Here is a 23614-nt window from a genome sequence, read left to right as displayed (position 1 = left end):
TTTACAGATGAAGAAATAAGGTTTGCACAGCTGGTAAGAAAAGGAATCAGATTCCAACTGGGCAGATTGACTCTAGCATCGATTATCTTAACCACTAAGCTGTATTTTAATACATGTCAGATATATTTTTGTATAGATCTGTGAATAACTTATCTGTGTCTAATTTTTCTAAAAAATGCATATTTTAATTATATTAGAATACCATAGATTTATACCAGCTTTCATATGACAATTATTAAAATAATCATTTAATGATCATTGCAACCCAGAAATAATGAAAAATCTCAATATTACTAATTTTTACTTTCCCAACACTTCACAAGTCTGGTGCTGAGACTAACACCTCCTCAGAGACGTTGGACTCTGACCTAATTGGTTGTTTGGCTTTGAACTTCAGAGAAACAGCCTGACTGAGGAGGGTATATTTCCTTATTATCTTCATTGAATTATAAAGCATAAAAGCCAGGGTTTAAATCTTCTGAGTTCCTTAAATGAAGGAAATTTGTAAATGCATTTAGAGCCTAGCTTGATAAAGTTTTCCGATGACTTCAAATGTTTTTAGTTTTAGAGTGGGAGATGAATAAAAATAAGGATTTAAAGGGAGACCTTATTATTTTTCTCCACGTCTTATATTTACTCATACTTCCCTGTAGATGTGGAGGAAAACTATAGAGGAAAATCAGGAGTAGTAAAAAAAGTTGGACTATGCTCCCCACATTCTGTGGTGATAACTTGCCCTTTTCATAAATCTTTTAGTACAATTGTACCCTTACCAACACTGTAAACATCAGTGGAGTACTGCTCCACTCTTCTAAGGTACGGTTACTGATGACTCCTTTTTCCCTCCTGACACATTGAGATAATTATTGCTCTTCTTCCATATTATTTTTCCCTTCTCCAATTCTCAAAATTCAAATACAGATTTGTATCCTTAAGGGCCTGTGGACAGTCTCACACCTGGATTGAGACACTTTGACTTCTGTGCCTTCTCAGCCACAAAACAATCTTTAAGGTTTACTGGTTACCAGAATGGCTTATGATTCCAACTGGCATCTGGTGCTGTGACTTATTATAATGTCTTAATAGACATTGGGCATTAATCTAATTGGAAAACACATATATTTGGAGGTAAATAACAACTGCTTTGATCTTCTTCTTTGGCCCTTGTACCCAGGATTTGTGCAGATCTAAGTGAACTGTATCTAAACAGTGTCATGATGTTAAATGCAATTTTATGCGATTATACATTATTGTCATATTACACAAAATGGAGTTATTCACCAGTCCATGGAAATTAGCAAATAACTGGAAGCCAGTTGTAATATAATACAGGGAATTTTATTTTTCTTGGAAATTTGTTGAAAACCATAGGGCGATAAAGTTCTACCTTTAGTGACTTGAATCTTTAAAATTTAATTTTATGTTCTTATATAAATGGTTCTTAGCTGGAAAGAGCAGTTGAGAATAACAAATCAAACATCATTTGCTTGTGAGAAAAAGATCCTTCTGAAGTCTAAATTGGAAGGACATTGTTACTCAATTGGACAAGAGCCTGGATGGTTATCATTTCCTGGCTCAAGTGTAAGGAGATAGAACTGACACATGTGCAGAGGCTTCATTGGTTTCTCCAGGCATCTGATAGCCACAGGCATTGACACTTGCCATAGAATGCAGTCACCAAAGAAAATTCAGTGTTGCAGTAAAACATGCAGAGAGAGATGTAATTTATCCTTAAGTCTCAACCATAAGAAATAAATTTCTTTTGTCTTCTATAAGCAGAGAAATGTAGGCCTATGTATGCCTTTATAAGGTTAGCTGTGTGAGTCTTCACTTGCCTCTACAGAAATACTAAGGGTCTTCGAGTGAGTTAAAAATTTAGTTGATGACAGTCCTGCACACTAGAAAATGCCTGTGTAAGTCATCATATTTCATTGTGACCTGTAAAGATCTTATTGTGTATGTGTGTGTATTTTAATCCATGATCCCTGCCTCCACTTATGAGAAATCTAAGTAGAGCTGTCCAGAGCCATGAGACTGTCCTCATAAAAGACTGAAGTATGGAGTCAGGAAAATAAAAAAAAATAGGGCTTTATCCTTGAGATTGGTCTGAGTTATAGAACTGGGTTGTGTCTGCTCCATTTACTGTTGAGTAAAAAACAAGTACTCAGAAATATATTGCCATTTTTTCAGTCTAATTCTCTTTTAGTTTCATTTTATTTATATTTTCGCTTAAGGAAAATGTGTAGTGAAATATATCCAACATGCCAGCATTTACCTTCCTTCTTGGAGTTAAATCTCTCCGTGTATTTGGAAATCAGTGGATTTCCCCCTGCCTTTTCATGAATGGTGCTCTTGATCCCAACCTTGTTGAGATTTGTCTTCTCTCACTTTATTTTTTTCCCTCTAGAATGGACTTCTGCTCATTTCAATGCTGATCACAATCTATAGTTCATTCCCTTTTGATGGGATGCTGCTGTGTACAAAGGAGCTAGAGCTAAGGGGTGACGAGCTGGCTCCTGCTACTGCTTCTTATTTCTGTTCTCTTATGTGCAAACATCCACCTGCCTTGCAGGAAACCCAGCCATGGATGAACATGGGTTGTCTAGTCCCACAAAACACCACCCTGTCCGGCGTATTTCCCCAAATGAAATTAGGGTAGGAGGCTCTGACAGGTTTGCCCAAGCAGCATGCACAGGCACACACACATGCACACACACACGCACACGCACTTACCTCTAAAGGAAGAATATTATTCTAAATGACAACTTTAAGACCTTCTTCTCTCACAATGAAGGTAGCATTTCAAGTAAGCTTTTAATTTAGAAGATTTCATCCCATTTCTGTATTCAAATCAATCCCAACTAGGAGTAAGAAATTATCTCTTAAAGGTGACTCCCTTAGCATGTCCAGACTACTCTAAATCTTTGGCGTTTTACTTGCTTTACTGGCCTGATTTATACAAGGCACCGATCTTTGCGGCCTCTGTTGATCTGAATAGGAAGGAGGAAGCAAGATAGTACTGGCAAGGGAGAATTTCAAGTTTTCTTTTTCATTTGTAAAAGATTGAACTCTGTGGATGACCTAAGGTTTTTCAAAGGTCGTTTGCCCACTCCTAGGACTAAACCAGCACTGGCTGATAGTAATACAGTGTGAGCCACATACACAGTTTAAAATTTTCAAGTAGCCACATATTTAAAATGTAAAAAGAATAATATGAAATTAATTTTAATGACATGTCTTATTTAACCTAATCAGGGTCTCAGTGAGGGCTCAACCAGAAAAGCAGAACCAGTAGGAGATTATGCAGATATATTTATATATTAAGAAATTTATCACAAGGAATTGGCATATGTGATTGTGGGGACTGGCTAAGCATAGGACAGCAGTCAGGAAAGGAAAAATCACAGGCAAAATTGAACCCACAGGCAGGGACCAAAGCTGTCATCCCTAGACAGAATTTCTTTCTCCTCCTTGGGAAACTTCATGATCCAGAATCATCTTCTTATTTAAAGTCTATGGATTAGGGATTTTAATTACATCTGTAAAATACCTTCACAGCAAATCCTAGATTAGTGTTCATTTGAATGACTTGGAATAGTAGTCTGCCCAAGTTGCCACACAAATAAAATGATCACACTAAATATGCCCCAAATCATATCATCCCAATATGTTATTAATATAAAATCATTAATGAGATATTGTACATCTTTTTTTATACTAAATCTTCATAATCCAGTGTGTACTTACACTTACATCACATCTCAATGTTAGACTAATCTCATACCCTGTCTTTAACATCCACATGAGTCCTGTGGCTATTGCCAGGCAGTGCAGGTCCAAAGTAACAGTGATTAAGTAGGTTATCTCATATGTTTAGACAGTTCTAAAAATGTAAATTCTTTGTGTGTGTTAAATAAGGTTTATGGTAGTTTTATTGCCTATAGCCGATAAGACGCAACTTTATTTTGCTTTTGCAAACTGAACACAGATGAAAATTTTCTACACATATACCTCTATATGATAATTTAGTATAGTGCAACACTATTCTTCTTTCATAATTAGAGAAATACTACAGAAACCAAAAGCACAAGGTAATCAAAATAAATACTGTCCTGAGTCATCTGAACACATTCTTTAGGGCTCCTTTTGCCCTACAGAATGCATTTGGCAATGTCTAAAGACATTTTTTATAGACATTTTTCAATGTCTAAAGACATTTTCATTTTTCATGACAGGGGATGGAACTACCACATACATTTAGCAGGAGAAGCCAGGGTTGCTGCTAAATATCATAGATTGCACAGAATAACCTATTCCACCCCCAAATAATGATTCACCCACCTTAAAAAGGACTGATGATAACTGGCCAACAGATATCTGAACACACACACACACACACACGCACACACACACACACACACACACACTTGGAGTAAGATTTGGAGACCTATGGAGAACAGATTTTTTTTAAAAATGGTGAGACAGACAAGCAAATGTAAGTTTCCTGTGGTCTTTGAAGATCTTTCTTTGAAACTTGGAGAAATTTTACCAGGGATGAGATAAAGTATCTTAACTCTTTTGTATCTCCATTGCCATATCAAAGCCAGGGATGGGATAAGGGTAAAGGGGTGGCCCCGAATATAGTGTGATGATGGATTCATGGAATAAACAAAGAGAGGACATTTTCACAGTGATAATTACCTCCTTAACAGGTGAAAATCACTAATTGTTTTTCCCGAAGATACTTAGGATTTTCCTATGGTTGGTCTTGATTTTAGACTTCTGGAAAAATTACAAAAATGAAAATTCACATTTACAAACAGAGAATTTAAAATGTGTACAGTAATTAGCACCATCTCAGATCATCTGTGAAATAAAGTTGTGATAAATAAATAAGTAAATCTCATTAGCATTTTTCAAAGAGAAACCATGGTATTAAGACTAAGTCACTTTTCAGAGGTAGTAATCATATTTGTAAACTCTAATATCTAATTTAGTTCCATCCAAATTAACTGCAAATTCAGAATTAACTTTATTTTCTAAGCCTTGGCAATGTATGTATACTGAAGCTAGCAGCAAATTAAATATATTTGTTAAAATCTGATATTTAGAAAAAAATGTAACGACCGACTTATTCCATGAAATGTGTCATATCTGCATGCAGTAATTATGGGTTAAATGCAATGCCAAATTCTGATTATAAACATAACTTAGACTCAATACTTCTGAGATATATTTCCTATTAGGTAGTTACAGTTCATTTCACAAATTCTTAATTTAATATGTAAAAATGAAATCTTCCTCAATCTAAATGGCATTCTTACTAAGGATTCTTAATTGTATTGAGAGTAATTGAAATAAAACATAATTATAGTTTGTGATCAATTTTAGCACTGAAAACAGTGACAACATATCCTCATTGATGCAAGTTTTTAAGCTTTTTCAAATAGCACTAATTTTGAGGTAAATTCATTTTTTCCCTTATTTCAATAAGTGAGTGATTTATGTAGCAACATTTTACAGTGACTTTTTCCATTTAGATGCCTATATCTTAGACTTCATGGTGGAATTTTAAAGTTTAGATCACAGTTATAGTTTATATATTGTATATTTTCAAAAATAGTCTTTAAAGTATAAATTCTATGTTTTTCTAGAAATACACAAAGACAAGACTGAAAAGCAGGAGAAACCTGAAAGGAAAATAGTACCTAAAGGTAAATGTTTAATATTGTGTTTCTTCTTCTTTTTTTGTTTAGGATACATATTTTGTGTATTCAAACAGGAGGAACAAAAATTTTCATGTTGAGTGTACTCTTGTTGTAACATTTTTGGTAGTGTTTAGATGAACACCTTTATTTCTCAGTTAACTTCAGGTATAAATATATATGTAATATTTAATAATTGGAATCAAACATGTGACAATCTTTAAATGACTTACAACCAGTTTTTACTTACTGAGATAGTACTGTGAATATAATTTTTGACTTACTAGCAAACATTTTTTCTTCTTTGAATAAGTTACTGTAATTAGTCAGAGTTCAAATTTTTTTTAACCTTGAATTTTTTATGCCACTTAGAACCTTTAAAATCTTTGGCACAGAAATGCAGTCATTTTATTGGCTCACTGCTGACTGCTACGGCCCCACAACTTTCTTACCAGCCTCAAGGGGTGCATGGACAGTGACAACATGATGATTAATATCCCTTTCAACTCAAATGAATCCAGTAACTGCAATCTTGCATTAGAGGCATATTAATAATGGCGAACATTGTCTTGCTCATTTTATCAAGCATCACTTTTCCAGGAGTGGCCTTGTAGCCATAAAACTTTAAAGAAACTTCTAGGAAGCTTTCAAAGGGTTATATTTCTAAATATGCCCAGGTTTCCCCAATGATCAATCTCGTGTGTTTTTTAGGTGAGTTAGGGCAAAAATTAAAACCTTATAATTACTGTATTTGTGTGATAAGGGAAGAAAATGAAATAATTTTTCTGGGATAGAAATTGAATCTTGTCTAGTATTTATTATGTCAAAGCTGTCTAATGTAAAACTATCTGCAGTAAATGGCAAAGTTGCAAATAGTGAAGTTTCATGCAATAGAAGTTCTACTTAACCTTAAAGGATACCAATATGTCAATCTATGTTAAAATGCCGGTTTTAGTATACTTCCTGTACTTCCTTTTTGTGAAGAGCTTAAATCATTCAGCAGATATTATGTCTTCAATCCTAATGTTTGAATTCATTCCAGACTGGTCAGCCAATCCTTATACAATCAGGGACATGGAAGCTTACTCAATTGAAACCTATTTATATTTGTACTTAGGGAACTAATGTCTTCTTACCGTTCCCTTTCCTTTTTTGGTTCTTCATTCCTTTGGTCAGGGAAATTGGACACAGCTCTTGGGCATGGATTAACTAAGCTAGCCATGACTGAACTGGCTATGTGTTTCAATCTGCTGGAGGTTAAACAGAAACTCAACTGGTTCCACATGATGGGAATCTCTGCTGTTTTATCTTGCAGACTGTACTATTAATTTAATAGCTGTGCTGCTGGAGTGGATGTGGTGATACAGATGGCACCATTTGCATGTTGGACCTGGCTCTATTAGAATCCTGCTGTTAAAGACTTTGAGCAGTGGGCTGTAGAGTGGGCTTATTAAACTAGTGAGTCTTGCATAATTAAAACAGTGAATTTGGCAGAAGTTTAAAATAAATTTCTCAAAGACTGGGTTAGAGATTAGTACCTGAATATATTCCCCAAATAGACCAAATATATTTTGGAAAGTGAATATTTCTCAAGAAAGAGAAAATGGAGCTTCAACTGTTTGAGACTTCCAAGGGTTTTAGAGGTAGTTTCTTTTTTCCACATTTTTTTCCTGCATGAATATGAACAAAAGATTCTGTTTCACTGCTTGGTTTCCTCATCCAGGTAGAATAATGCCTGTTTTTTTATTTCCAGGTAGTTCAGTGAAAATAAGTGTGTTTTTATAACTTCACAGATGTAGATAAATATGTTTTCTGCATGCCACATTTCGTATCAGTTATGGTTATATGTGATGGAGAGTTAGGAATTTCAATTCTTATGAAAATATTTGAAGTCTTATAAGAAAAGATACAATATGTTCAAGGTAATAGTAGCCTGTGATGGTTATAGACAAGCCAGGAAATATCTGAGTCTAAAAAGCTGGCAACAAATAAATAAATACATAAATAAGAAGCTGGTGAAAGCTGGTGAGGCTAGGGGAAATAAAAGTGTTAGTGGTGATAGAAGCTAAATCACATCTTTTTGTCTCTCTCTTTGTTTTTTCCTTTAAGGGATTCATATGGTATTTGAAAAGGTTTAAGGAGTGTGAAGTCTTTTGGAAAGCCCTGGAAATCTACATGTAGATGATTTACTCATCAAATAGAATACAGAAAACCATAGAATATTTAATCCTAGATAATATACATTTCCAAAATACTTCTATATAAATATGCTAATTCATTTTTAAATTGTTAACGGATCAGTTTCAATTCCCACTTCTTTTCATAGAAAATTATTAATTTTATAGCCTTCCACATTATCTAAATGATTTTAATTCATGGGGCTACAGTAACTTTTATTCCTAGTTTGTCCCTGTGTTTATTTTGTCGGATGTTTTTCTTAGGGAAAATGCAACAGTTTCAAGGAACTGAGAAGCAAGCCCTTTAATTCTTAATCTGGCAATAAGTACTCATTTTGATTTTAATGTATAAACTCTGACATGTTAGTGAATGTCTACATTTAAATTAATCTTGGTTTTTTCTATATACAAGAAGTTGCAATTTATTTTATAAATATGATCACAGTAATGTCTATACTTGTGACCTTATATTGAATTAATATAGTAATAGCGGAACAATACATTTGCTTAGAAGAAACTTTAAATCCTAATTTAACTTTCCTGGATTACTAAAATGCCATTCACCAAGTTGTTGCTGATATAAATGTACCTGGTGAGCAAGCAGAATACCATCATGCCAGAGTTGTTGTGGGCACTGAATATTTTGCTGTGGCAGAAGTTAGCTTGAAGAACATTGATTCCATTCCAGGGTGATAGTTTCTAATGAAAGATTTTATAGGTCAAAAGGGTCTTATGGTACATTCATATTTGTTTATTTTTGTTGTTAAAATTTTTTAACGTTTATTTATTTTTGAGAGACAGAGAGAAACAGAACGCAAATGGAGGAGGGGCAGCAAGAGAGGGAGGGAGACACAGGGTCCGAAGCAGGTTCCAGACTCTGAGCTGTCAGCACAGAGCCCGAATCAGAGCTCCAACCTACAAAGCGTGAGATCGTGACCTGAGCTGAAGTCGAACACTCAACTGACAGCCACCCAAGTGCCCCCAGAATACATTCATATTTAAAGCCAAATATTTTGGAATATATTTTCGTCTAACCTATATGAACTAATTTCCAGATAGAGGTGAGTAAGGCAGTCTAGGAACCACAGTCTATGAGTATTTCAAATGACTGGATGACCATTATGGAATGCAGAGCCACATGTCAAATGATAAGACATAGCGATCAGTCACATCTAGCAGTCCACAGTTTGGGTATCCTTTGAGGGTATAAATAACTATGTGCACATATGTCTTAAAAGAAAGTATATACATTCACTATAGGGAATTACAGAAACTAGTGCTATTTGTTCTAAATAAAAGGTCCTGGTCATGATTGTTAAAGACCATTTCCCTGGCTCATGATAAACACTCACAAATGTGTTTTCAATAAATAAGCTAGGAGCACAGTATATGATTTTGACAAAGAAGGATGCCATCATTATTTTCTTCTACTTTTAGAAATGTGTTGAATTAACCAATCTGAGTCAGAATCCAAATCTAGAGGCATCTGGGTAGCTCAGTCAGTTAAGCGTCCAACTCCTAATGGACGCTTGATCTCATGGCTCATGTCTCAGGTCTTGATCTCATGGCTCATGAGTTTGAGCCCCACATCAGGCTCTAGGATGACAGCACAGAGCCTGCTTGGGATTCTCTCTCTCCCTCTCTCTCAAAATAAATAAATAAACATTTAAAAAATTTAAAAAAATAATCCAAACCTAGTAACTACTGCCTATGTAACCTTGCTAATTAATGTATGTAACCAGGTTAATTAATTTTTCATTGCCTCTATTTTATCATATATAAAATGAGTATAATATAGTTGTAAAGATTAAATGATTAGGAAATGTATATATGAAATTATTCAAATAATTCTTGGCAAATTTTAAACAGTAACTATCAGTCAATTCACTATTCTTCTTGATCACTACCGATTAGGTCAGTGACAATCTCTTGCAGGTTTCTTATGTACATTACTTCTCATCCTATATCTGGGACCACTTGATATCCATCTGATTATAGACTGAAGGATCTTAATATCTGTCATCTCACAATTCTGTAACACAACACTCAACCACCTTTATTGCCATTTCACCCCTGTATTTGTGATTCCCTTTTTAAAAATCTCATATAAGCATTTATCTACTATGAAACAAATACTATACTTAACCTATGGTTTCTAATGTTTCACTATGGAACAATATAACATGATAGATATAATCCCATTTAAAACTGAGAATACTGTGGTTTATCTGAACCCAATGATTTTCTCAATGATTCATGTTTATTAATTTATAGACCCAAGTTGTCACCTCAGATTTTTCTAATTTAAGAAGATGTGGCTTTCCCAGTATACCCTCCATTGCATTTTCCTTCTTTTTTTGTTCCACTATGTCTAAATGTCTGTAGTAGAATTTCTCACAGCTGAAGGATCTTGACTTTTTCTCTGAATCCCCATGTTTAGGACCTTGTAATCTGCTGATCAACTTGACTGAAATGCTTGTACTTCCAAATATCTACCAGTTATGACTCATTTCTGTTCCCTCCCCATCTGTCTGTGCATCATATAACCTGGAGTTGTCCTGCTTGATGGCTTACCTGCAAAGCAGGCACCATATACTTAATAAACAATATCCACCTCTAAATTTCCCCACCATTATTTCTACACTTAGCAAAATGAGAAATGAGACCTGACAGTCCTTATTTCCTTGTAGAAATGCCAAATGGCACATCATGAGTGTATTAGTTTCCTGTGGCTGCTGTAACAGATTATCAAAAGTGTCTGTCTTAAAAACAATAGAAATTTATTATCTTCTAGAGGCCAAAAATCTAAAATTAGTTTCACTGGGACCAAATCAAGTTGTCAGCAGGGCCAAACTAGCTCAGGGGGGCTCTAGAGGAGAATCTGTTCCTTGCCTCTTCCAGCTTCTAGGCCTGCTGTACTTCTCTGGTTTGCAGATTCATCAATCTCTGCCTCTGTGATCACAGTGCCTTCTCCTCTGTCTTCAAATCTTCCTCTGCCTCCCTATTATAGGGATACATGGGGTTACATGCAAGGCTCACCTAGATAATTCATGATAATTTCCCTATTTGAAGATCTTTGACTTAATTACATTGCTAAATCCCTTTTAGCCGTATATGGTAACATTCACAGATTCCAGGGATTAAGACATGGCTATATTTTAGGGGGCTATTATTTAAATCACCCCACTCAGCTACTCTTTAACAAGAGTACAAACAGGTCAGATTTCAGAGAAGACTGATAGCTAAATACAAAATATATGTGTTTAAAGATAGGAATCACAGAATGGCAGAGTTTACCAAATTTATGGTAGCAACATTGTCATTAGAGTTTTTATAAATCTTTAGCTATCAGCATACTGAAAGTAAGTTGTATAATTATTATTGTTAGAGAATTTGGATTTGGGGGAAATATTCATGTTTCATTATTTAGGATACCAGAACTAGTTAGAATAATTCTATTATTTTGGTTTATTTTAGGAAGCCAGATGTTTTTTCGTTCGTTTGTTTTTAATTTTTTCCTGATGAGGCTATGTGAAGAGTTTAGTCACTTTAGCAGTAGGATAAAGTTTATGTGTGGCCAAGACAGTGCCATAATTTCCTTAGATTGTATAAGTTCCTTATTAAAAATTCATACTCAGTTGCATGTACTTTAAATCAGAAATCTGAGAATGACCTGAATACCCTAAGTATTTTTATATTGAATAATCTCTTCACATTTCATTTAAAACATTGATTAATTTAAGAGCCCAAGTGGTTAATTAATTTTGATACTCAAAATGACTGAAGAAGTAAAATATGAAAAGCCCCTGGATTCTCCTCCACAACTCTCATCTGACTTAACACAGGTAACTAACAGACTTCTTTCACTTAGTGTGTTTGAAGTTAGTATTAAGTTCCTTTGCACAAAATGTCTTCATGCCTCTGTGTTATTGGTCACCATAATAGGTATCACTATCCACTCAGGCTATTCAAGCTGCAGAACTAGGGGTTATTGTTGCCAATGGTGGCGTGGACTTGATGGATTTCAGAATCATCTGAATAATTTTTAAAATATATATCCATTGCATACTCCATTTTGGGATCATTAATGTTTGGAAGGTAAGACAAGGGTTTGAGTCAAGCTCTTCTAAAGACTTGAATGACTCACCAAGGTTAGAATCACTGTCAATTAAACTCATGGCCTAGAGTTCAAGTACAGTCCACAGAGCTTTCCACTGACCAGGCTGTATTTTAAAACAATGTATAACTGGCTGTCTTGGGGTGAGGCCTGCATCTATGGTTTACCAAAGTCTTTACCATTCTCTCTCATCACTCCTGGAGTAGACATGGTCTGTCTCATTTCAGAAGGCATTTGAGTTACAGTCCTTCCATAGACATCTTGGTCTTTTTCAATATGAAGAGCAGTCCTGCTCAGCCCCTTGTCCTACTCCTTCTTTATTATAATGTATCCTACTCTCACCTCTTCTCTCCCACTGTTATCTCCTCCACAATCATTTCTCAGTTAGATTAGGACAGTGAATTTCACTGAATTACCCCTCACATTCATGTTAATCATGCTACTAACAGGCTTAAATCCATCCTTTGCCATTACAGTCTCTTAGAGATAAAAGCCACATTTTCTACCGTGGCCTAGAAGACTCTTTTCATAAAATCAGTGATGACCCTACAAATGTCCAGTTTTGTGTACTTTCCCACATACCTTCCCGGTTCGCAACCTCCTCCTCAACACTTTAAACTCTCAACTCTGCCCCTGTTGCCCTCCCATGACACCCAGACCCACCAACATCATCTTTGCGGTAGGCAGCCTGCACTGTTGGGCACTCCCTAAGCAGGCCCTCTGCCATCTCTCAGCTCTGTGCTTCTGTGCGCACTGTTCTCTCTGGCCTGCCGTCCCATCTTGTGCAGTGACTTGACAAGTCTTCCATTCATTTCTTTGATTCCCGGAAGGACTGTCAGTTCCTTTAATAGGCCTTCTCTGCTGTCCCTCACTCTGGGAGCATTTTGGCATTTTCTCCATGCTACTTTTATACCCCTGACTTCACACTATGAAACATTTTGACACCAATTTTTTATTTGGGTTACATTGATCTAACTCATTGAGATCAAGAACTATGTTTGTCTTCATATATGTTCTAGGTCATTTTTGACATTTACTCTTATGATTCAAGCTCAATGGTCTGTTAGATTTCTACCAGCTCTGAATTTGTGTGCTTATATCATATTAAAAATGACTTGAACATTTAGCAAAGTGACCAACACAAGAAACAAACTCAACAAACATGGAAATAATGAATGAGTTAATTAATGAAGTATTCATTTTATCTATTTTGTTGATCTCTACTTGACTCCTATTTTTTCCTTGAACGTTTTTTATGTTTAATTTCAAATATATATCATTATTCGGCTTTAATTGGGCTATTGTCAAATTTATTTGGTCAGAAGCAATTGAAGAATTTGATAGTAAGGTCCATATTAAAACAAAGACGGTCTATAACATGTAATTAGGAAACACAATAAAATTTATAATATAATAAAATAGATTAAAATATACAGATTAGGGGCGCCTTGGTGGCTCAGTTGGTTAAGCGTCCAAATTTGGCTTGGGTCATGATCTCACTGTTCATGAGTTCAAGTCCTGCATCGGGCTCTGTGCTGACAGCTGGGAGCCTGGAGCCTGCTTCGGATTCTGTGTCTCCCTCTCTCTGTTCCTCCCCCACTTGCACTCTGCCTCTCTCTCTCTCAAAAATAAATAAAGATTAAAAAAATTGTTTTTAAATTATACAGATTGGGGCGCCTGGGTGGCTCAGTCGGTTGAGCATCCGACTTCAGCTCAGGTCATGATCTCATGGTTTGTGAGTTTGAGCCCTGTGTCGGGCTTTGTGCTGACAGCTTGGAGCCTGGAGCCTGCTTTGGATTCTGTGTCTACCTCTCTCTCTCTGCCCCTTCCCTGCTCAAACTCTGTCTCTCTCTCTCTCAAAAATGAATAAGTGTAAAAAAAAATAAAAAAAGTTATACAGATTAATTTTGACAATTTGAAAAATGCAAAAAAAAAGAAAGAAAGAAAGAAAGAAAGAAAGGAAGAAAGAAAGAAAGACAACCACAAACCACTTATCCGAAGATAAACACTAATATATTTTTTATTTTCCTCACATTTTTTTCTTTCATTTAGTTGTGTTTTTTTTATTGCATATTGCCTTGGGATTTTGGGGGGATGGAAAATTTTATTGTTATTTTCAGATAACATTTAGGCTTTTATTTAACTATTAAACATGTCAATTTACTCAGAGAATAAACCATAAGAGACTGGAACCCAGTTGGTAAACCTACAACCAGATCAGAGAACTTTATCCAAGATGGCTCCCAGACAAAAGAAGGTTTTTAGGCATTCAGAACAATAGGTATTTGCTACATCAACCTGAGTTGTTTAGTGTTTGGGTAAAGAACTGACCTCAGAAATGGGGAAGAAGTTCACATGGCAGAAGTGTGTGCCAATGAATGGTCAACATCAAGGTGGGCCAACCAGTGGAGACGGGTATATCCTGGCAGGCAGATACTATAAATGGAAAAACTGACCATAGCCATTAGGCAATAATGCACATTAATTTATTCACAGCACTTACTTTGTGCCAAACACCATACTGAGCACTAAAAATTTAGGGATGAATAAGGCCTAGTCCAATGAGAGATCTAAAACACACTTATACTACCATTTAGTGAGTATTCTACAAAGAGACATCCTGGAGGAGATAACCACCTTTCTCGATTGCTGAGTAAGTCTGAATGCAGTTTTTTGGTAAAGCCTTAGAGGAGTGGATGACTTAGGATTTAGATGTGCACTCTGGAACCTAAAATGGAATATATAAGAGCTAGGCCAAGGGCCATTCAAGGAACCAGGTGAGAACTTACTTAAAAGACACAAGAGAACCCCAATGATTAGTATTAGTATTAGTTTCCTAGGGCTCCGTTAACAAAGTATCAAAAACTGGGTGGCTTAAAATAACAGAAATTTATACTCTCACAGTTACACATGTTAATTAAATTTATTTGTTAACGATCAGTTGAAAAATATAGTACCTATATATTGTCTCTAAAGTCACATGACTTTTCAGAAGGATTGATTATCTCAGAGAGCTGCAAAGGAGAAGCTATTCCATGCTTCTCCTAGCTCCTGGTGATTGGCTGGAATCTTTGGCTTTTAGATGGACCACTCCAGTCTCTCCAATCTCTGCCTTCATCTTCAAGTGGTGTTCTCCCTACATCTCTGCTTTTTCCTTCTGTGCATATCTGTCTCTGTGTCCAAATTTTCCCTTTTCATAAGGACACCCATAATATTGAATTAAAGACCACCGTAATGACTTCATTTTAACTTCATTACCTCTGTAAAGACTCTATTTCCAACTCTAAGGTCACATTCTCAGGTACCGGATTAGGACTCCAATACATCTTTTGAGACTATGCAAACCAATGCGGTCAGTATCACATGCGGTCAGAAGAATATTTTTTTGAAAGGGTAATTTAGAATAATAATCCTGATTGACTGGTTTAGGGTTGTTTCTGGGAAATAATTATAGGACTGGAACCAGAGACTGGCAAAGGATTTTGCTGAAGATGAGGCTCAAAAGCCAAAGAGGACAGGACATTAAAATGTATCTAAATATCCTAGAGCCCTTTATAAAAATGCTCTCAAAGACCACAAACTAATTTAGTCAGCCTATATTGTATAAACTTTTATTTTTGCCTTCTCTCAGTCATACTTAATTGACTCTTTAAAGTACAAAATATATTTTCTTTTTTCTGACAGCTGTGAAAGATAAACCTGGAAATGAGATTTCTACAAATATCTATGCATCACCTCCTCCATAGTGATTGCTCACTTTTGAGGAAGTGATTACAGTTCTGGAGCCCCAGGTGAAGGGGAAATTACCCATACAATTAAATCAGAATTCACAGTAAAACCAATATTTTGGAATTTAAATATATACTTTGTGATTTAGAGCATTTATCAGATGATATTTGTAATTTGGGGCAATTTGCCTAATCTGCACTTTAATGCATAAATAAATGTAATTTTATTATGAAAAAGAAGCATGTACATTATTGCAGGACTGGTTGTAGGTAACAAGCTCGGAGAGTCCAACCAGCACACTTTGGGTCATAAGAACAAGTTTCTAGTCTGCACAGGACCTTCATGGACAAGGTAGCATAGTTGGGGGAAGAGTACTAGTTTGGCAATTTGATCACACTGTATTCTTATTCTTCTCTGCAATAGCCTCTTTTGAGGCAGTGTTTTCTTATCCAGGGACAAAGAAGTTCAGGCTAACTGCTCCTATCAGCTCTAAAATTGTGTGCTTATTTTAAATAAAAAATGATAAATTTGTCCTTTAGGAAAAATGAGTAATATAATCTTTGACAAGTTTCTCTACTTAGGAGTGCTTTTCTATTGAGTCCATCATTACAACTTAGAATGTGTAGATCATCTTGCCTTAACACAGAATGGAAATTCTACAGATTAGTTACAAAATAAATAGATAAATACATACATACAGAGACATACATACTAACCAAGAGTATATCTGACACTATTTAGTGTTGACTAAAGCCTAGGCACATCAGTACTGAAAAAAATTTTGCACCAAACTTGATTTTTTCCAACTGAGAACAGAGAGATCAGCAAAAGGACTCTGGCAGCCTGGCACTGAATCCTTACAGATTTGGCGCCTAGGGAGGGTTTGCCTGATAAGAACCTCAGAGTCAGGTGCACTGTGAGCTCTGGTACATTCAGAAAAGGACACAGGGCTTGTCCGGCAGGTTGCCAGGGCCACACTCTGTAAAAGCACAGAGCACAGCTTGCAGAATGCTGGAGAGGGACCACATGGGGTGGGCGAGAGGCTGCTGCAGAGTTAAGTTGAGCTGAATGTTCTGGTCAGGGAAAGGTCAGAGTCTGGGCAAGTGCAGGAACATCAGGGCCATGCCAGCTCTGATGCCAAACATCAGGGCCATTCCAACTGGTGGATTCCATTTGTTTTTAATTATCAGTACACCGAAGAGACTTTTGTTTCTTGTAAATAAGGATGACAAGCAAATTAAGCTCCAGCAGGTGCAACAAGCTTATTTTGTCCTGAGCTAAAACTGTCCTAGCTAAGATGTAACTTGCCAAACAGAGCTGGTGAAAGGAAGATACTTTTTTCTTCCATTTGAAAACTGTCAGTTTGTAGTGTCTAAGCAAAGAGGTACACAAGTAAACACAGTTTTTGTAGAAAATTATTTTTTTAATCTTAGAGTGATTATTAAGTCAGTTACTGATGGTTGCATTGTTTTGATAAAAGAAACTTTAAACTTGGTATTTGAGCTCAGTCTTGCCAAAGTTTGAAGTTTTCATCCAAGAAGCTTTACTGGCTGTCTGCCATTTTGAACAGCTCCCCAGAGCACAGGGGTCCAGCTGTTTCACTGAGCAATGTTATGGTACCATTTCTGAGGGGGATAATGAAATTTCAGCATACAGGACTGTGTCTGTAAATCAAAACTTAGACTGTGAGGAACCAGATTTTCCCCCAGGGTAACAGGAACGAGGCATTACTATGCTAATTTGAGTCTGAATTCAGTCCCCTTGCTCTTTTGATTTTGTATTAATTCTTCCATTTATGCCTGTGCACACATCAGCCAGAAAATCCTTTAGTGGAATGGACAACCAGCTGTCCAAGGTGGGTGAGGTCTGGTCCTTCACAGGAGCAGAGACACAGATTAGGTGTTCTCTTGAGAATCTTGCCAATCAGGTTCCAAAAGCACAGCTTATCTCATGCAAACTTGGTTCCCTCTAGAGAACTTTTAAAAGAGGCTTTGTTTTTGCCAAGATTCTCTTTTAGTTTTTAGCTTAATTAATAGTGGTCCAAAAGAACCAATATAAGCTATTTGTGGTCATGTGTGAATGCTGATGTCCTCTCTTTCTTTTGTGAGATATTTATATTGAACTTAGTAACTCAGAAACACCTAAAAGGACTATTAAATGTAAGGAAAAATAATGTCTAGATGTTCTAAGGTGTATTTTTTCCCGTTTCTCACTGGGGTTTAATTATTTAAGAAATTTTGATAAATTAGAAAATTTTTAAATGGCCAAACACAAGCAGTGCTTATAATATCTATACCATATCATTAATAAATAGAATTGTACTAGAAGATGAAAGCAGTTTTTCTTATAATGTTTTAGAATTTGGCTTACTCCAAAAAAGTCTATTAAAACTCCACTATGGGGCAGACAAGTGATCAGCCAAGGGTACAAAAATAAAATAACATGCTATAGTCTTTAAAGAGATTTCACTTACTAGGAAGTCAGATATATGGACGATGGCAACATTTTTTAAAGTTTGTTTGTTTATTTATTTATTTATTTATTTATTTATTTATTTATTTTGAGAGAGAGGGAGAGAGCGTGAGTGGGGAAGAAGGAGAGAAAGAGAGAGAGGGGGAAAGAGAGAGAGAGAGAGAGAGAGAGAGAGAGAGAGAATCCCAAGCAGGCTCCACGCTGTCAGCTCAGAGCCCAATGTGGGGCTTGATCTCATGAACGGTGAGATCATGACTTGAGCGGAAATCAAGAGTCAGAAGCTCAACCAACTGAACCACTCAGTTGTCCTGACATTGGCAGTATTATTATTTGATTGCTAAAATGGAATTATGCACATGGTTCAGTTGGTGTATAAAATAAGTAGAGATCAAAGAACACTTTACAAGGAGGAACAACTGTGTCAGGACTGAAAAGGTGCATTGACAAGAGGAAGTGTGAGAGTGGGAATTCAAGTATAAGGCACAGGCAGGTAGAGGGGAGGGCATGCTTGCAGCTGCACTTGTTTTGATATGAGTGGAATGTAAAGTTCAAGGGGAAATTCAAGTAGATAGGATGAGATTGACATGTAAATGTCAAATCATTAGAGCAATAACATTTTTATATTTCACATAGCACCTACTATGTAATAGATACCATGTTAAGCCATGAGGGAGATACTAATATTTGTAACAGGTCAAAAGTATAATCAGAATTTCCTGTTAGAAAGGTTACTCTGAGGGGCGCCTGGGTGGCTCAGTCGGTTAAGCATCCGACTTCAGCTCAGGTCACGATCTTGCGGTCGGCGAGTTCGAGCCCCGCTTCGGGCTCTGGGCTGATGGCTCAGAGCCTGGAGCTTGCTTCCGATTCTGTGTCTCCCTCTCTCTCTGCCCCTCCCCCATTCATGCTGTGTCTCTCTCTGTCTCAAAAATAAATAAACGTTAAAAAAAATTAAAAAAAAAAAAAGAAAGGTTACTCTGAGAGAAAAAGATCTAAATCTAAAGGTTCAAGAGAATAGTTAATGTTATTATAATAATATTTGTAATACTGATATACCAAGAAGGGCATTCTGCTCCAAATTTTGAAATGGTCTCTCTCCTCCCAACTCCCTTACTAGGTTAATTTCTTCTCATCTTCACATTCTTAAATGTCACTTCTACTAAGGGATACTCCTGTAATACACAGGCTACTGTAGGTCTCTGAATGCCACCCTACATTTTTTCTGCATTTATACCAACTGCAATTAACTACCTTTGCAGTTATTTGTTTAGCCTCCATTATTCATCCACTTGTTGACATCACAATGACAGGGATAGAGTCTATCTTGCCAGTCTTTAGCACATAGCATGTGCTTCTATATTTTTGTGTAAATAAAGGACAAGTAGAGAATGCAATATTGGATAAAAAAAAAAGTTGGGCAAGAGGTATATTGAAAGGTAGATTGAAAGAGTTTGGCAAATGAACAGAAGTGGAAAATAAAAGATGAATCCTAGATGACTCCCATGTTTCTAGACTGACAATTGGATGTGCCATTAATGAGTTATGACTAAATTATGGGGAAAATTTTTGACTTAAATTTGAGCTCTCCTGTATTAATTAATTGGATCTCAGTTCAGAGTAAATTAAATGTAGTTTTCTGTAAGGGGATTTGGTGTCATTCTAATCTCATACCAGAATATTTTCAAAAATTTTGGGTGGGGAACGTTTCTGTAGAAGAGTAACATATGCAATTTAGTTTGATTATACTTTGCATCAGATTCAGAAAATTATCTCTCTGCATTTCTGTCCTTATATTTTAGTGTTTCTCTCGTATTGAGCTAGGATCCTCTGGCATATAGCATAAGTTTTTAAAGTTTTCTACTTAAATTGAAGTTAAAGATTTGAAAAAGCTGAGGTGTATTCTTACTTTTGCAATCACACCTGGTTTTTGTACAAGTTTGTGCTTGGGTATGAAATAAAAATAGAAATAAAAAATTTATAATTATCTTAATATTTAAACATCTAACTATGTAAAACTTCGTTCCAGTTAAAAAAGATTTTCAAAAGCAGCAGACAAGTTTTTGACATCAAAAATTGCCATGCAAACATCTTGTTATTTATTCTCTTTATTTAAGTGAAAAATATTGTCTATTTCTTTCCAGTTACACACAAAGAAAAACCAAAAGAAAAAGAAAAAGCTGAAAAGAAAGGTATGGAATTGTTCTTACTGCTGTCCTTACACACTGGTTCCTCCCTCTTTGACCTCTTCTTCTTTATGTAAGATTTTATTTTTAAAATTATATTTTGATATTGTCCTTAGAATTGAATCTATAAAGTGTAATTCATAGGCTGAAGTAAATAAAATATTTGAGACTCCAACTTGGCTACCAATTTACTTTCTAGAAATGTATTCATTTTTCCCCTGGCAGTTGTGAGACTGCTTTAGCTAACAGTGAAGATATTATTTCACAAAATATTTTTTCAATTTGGTTGGTGAGATAGTATACTCATTATTTTAACTTGCATTCTTTAATTACTTATAAGACTGGAATTTAAAAAAATTAATTTTTATGTATTTGTTTAGAATCTGCAATATAGACTCATTGTTCAGTAGGTAAAGATACATTATGAAAAGCTTCCTCCCGCCTGGTTCCCAGCCCTCCAGTAGCATTCTATCCTACCCACACGTACACACAGAAAACCCCTTTTATGGGTTTTATGTGCATCTTTCAGAACTTCAATATGCATTTATAAGAGAATATAGCTTACTGTTTCTCCACTTTTTACACAAAATATAATGTGTCCTATATTCTGGCTTTTATAATTTAATAATATATCTTAAAGACCTTTCTGTATCAGTAAATAGGTATTTTCCTCATTTTTTTTTAATGTTTATTTATTTTTGAGAGGGGAGAGACAAGCAGAGAGAGAGGGAGACACAAAATCAGAAGCAGGCTCCAGGCTCTGAGCTGTCAGCACAGAGCCTGATACAGGGCTTGAACCCACAAAACTGAGAGATCATGACCTAAGCTGAAGTCGGATGCTTAACTGACTGAGCCACCCAGGCACCCTGGTATTTTCCTCATTTTAAAATAAAAGCTTCATGGTATTGAAATGGAGGTACTTTCTTGGGGTGCTTGGATGGTTGAGTCAGTTAAGTGTCCGATTTCATGTCAGGTCATGATCTCACGGTTCGTGGATTCGAGCCCCATGTCATGCTCTGTGCTGACAGCTCAGAGCTTGGAGCCTGCTTCCGATTCTGTGTCTCTGTCTCTCTCTGCCCCTCCCATGCTCGCTCTGTCTGTCTGTCTCTCTCTCAAAAATAAACATTAAAAAACATAATTTAAAAAATGAGTAAATGGAGATATTTTCTTCCACTATATCTTTTAGCTACTTATTATTTGTAGATTTAAGGATTTAAGAATGATTTTAATAATATATTTTTCTTATGTAAATATTCACACTTATTACTCATTTCTCCTGATGATATGTGTGCATGTCATTTGGGTATATTTTCCTGGTCTGTCACTTTTTCAAATATTTTCCTCAGGTTTCATAGTTAATTTCAGGATTTCTGTGTGAGTGGATATGTGTGAATGCATATATGTGTATATACGTGTGTGTGTGTGTGTGTGTGTGTGTGTGTGTGTGTGTTTATATTCTTGACTTTTTATATGGCTAAATATGTTTTATTTTATTTTGGTGTTTCTGTTTTTGGATCTTCATTCAAAAATTAATTCAACAGTTGCTAATATTTCCTCAAGTTTTTAAATTTAGTTTCATATTTCACATGTAACCTTAAATCATCAAAAAATCCATTTCAATGTATGATGTGAAATAAATCTCTAATTTCATTTTTTTGTTGCTCTTGTGTTAGAGTGGATCATGTCTAGGATCTTTGTGCTAGATTTCAGCTGATTCATATGTCCACAATATTCATAGACTGCTGTGCTATTTCCTGTGCAACATTCCAGTCAGATAGAATGTTTTATAATATTTTAGGAATCAGATCCATGGGAACATGTTTCAATCTTCTTTATTCTATACTCATATTTAAAATTTTGAATTAAATAGTTATTAGTTTATTAGTGTTTACTTAGTGATGATATACACGAATTGCAATACAGCCACCTTCTTTGTTCTAGAAACAGGTGTCTATTTCCCTTCTGCTGTTAAGTTATGCGGAATTATTGGCATTAGGTTCTATATACTCTGACTAAATGAAATAATCTGATATTTCATATGAGTTTTTTCAACTTTCACAGTAGCTAAATATTTGTATTACAAAATAATCAAGAATTTGTCACTCTTGAATTAGAAACATTACAGGAAATTTTCATATTGGAAAGGAGAATAAAATACTTTATTGTAAGTGTCCTTTACTTCATTATATACCAATTAAAGGAGTTTGCTTTTTATGAAGTAAGTCATTACACTGCAGCCCCATGTCCTTCTGTGAATTGGGCCTTTCTTGGCTTGGCATCATGCTCCTTCAGCTAACACTGTCCAGGCTCTTCCCCACAATCCCAAATCGTAGTGGGAATGGCTGTGGAGCAGGCTGAGAGGCAGAAAGGCTGAAACCCTGGAAGGGGAGTCATCTGCTCTCTCTCTCTCGGTGAACTTGCAACGGCAGGGGTCACTTGGTCTTCAACTGAGCATCGTGCGTGAAGCTTTCTGTGAGATTTGTCTTATCTCTCCAAGATTCTGGAGAAACTGTTTATCAACTGTGTTTTAAAACAATAGTTTGTAAAATACATATTGAAGCACATTTTGTCTTTTATACTACAAGTAAAGCTGATGGACATTAATGTTCTTATTATATAGTTGGAGAAATGGAAATAATTGGGACTCTCATTTTTAATGTGAATAATTTGGTTCTTTAACCCACCTGTTTAATTAAATCTCTTATTTTTTTCATTTAATTTTCTATAATTTCTTTAATTCCCATTATTCTCCAATAAATAATACATAAATGCTGTAAATTGTGTGGTGATTTGGGAAAATACCAAATTACACAGATTAATGAATTATGACTAACCTGCACAAACTCCTGTATGTCTCAGAGCACCTTTACTTCATAGAAGCTAGGAAAATAAATTTATATTGATTTACTAATTTGTTACATAAACAGTGAGAAGGTATAATGTTTCAAGTATGTCAAATACTATTCGTTTAAGAAGCTGCACTCGATCAGTAATCATTTATGATTATATAATTTATGATTTTTTTTTGGTCGTTCTCTACCAAAGATGCCATTTCTTAGGGCTTACTTGGGTAAAAAAAAAAAAAAAAAACAAAAACAAAAACAACTTTTTGGCTGTCAAAATGTCATTGGAGTGGAGGACATTTGGTTAGCAGGGACCAGAGATGCTAAGCATTTTTCAACGCATAAGACAGTCCCTTATAGTAAGAAATGATTTTTTCCCCAAATGTCAATT

General features: G+C 35.6%; 1 protein-coding gene across 2 annotated transcripts in view; it reads left to right on the top strand.

The window, feature by feature from the left end:
• Positions 1-23614, top strand: part of TRDN (triadin) — a 388244-nt gene that overhangs the window by 84685 nt on the left and 279945 nt on the right. For both annotated transcript variants that reach the window (XM_060616557.3, XM_060616555.3), the window contains exons 5-6: positions 5655-5714; positions 20339-20386. In XM_060616557.3, coding sequence (XP_060472540.3) covers positions 5655-5714; positions 20339-20386 — 108 coding nt within the window. The remainder of the gene's footprint in view (positions 1-5654; positions 5715-20338; positions 20387-23614) is intronic.

This window comes from Panthera onca, chromosome B2, assembly GCF_046562875.1.
Source record: "Panthera onca isolate mPanOnc1 chromosome B2, mPanOnc1 haplotype 2, whole genome shotgun sequence".
NCBI classification, from domain to species: Eukaryota; Metazoa; Chordata; class Mammalia; order Carnivora; family Felidae; genus Panthera; species Panthera onca.
This window is presented reverse-complemented; position numbering and strand designations above follow the sequence as displayed.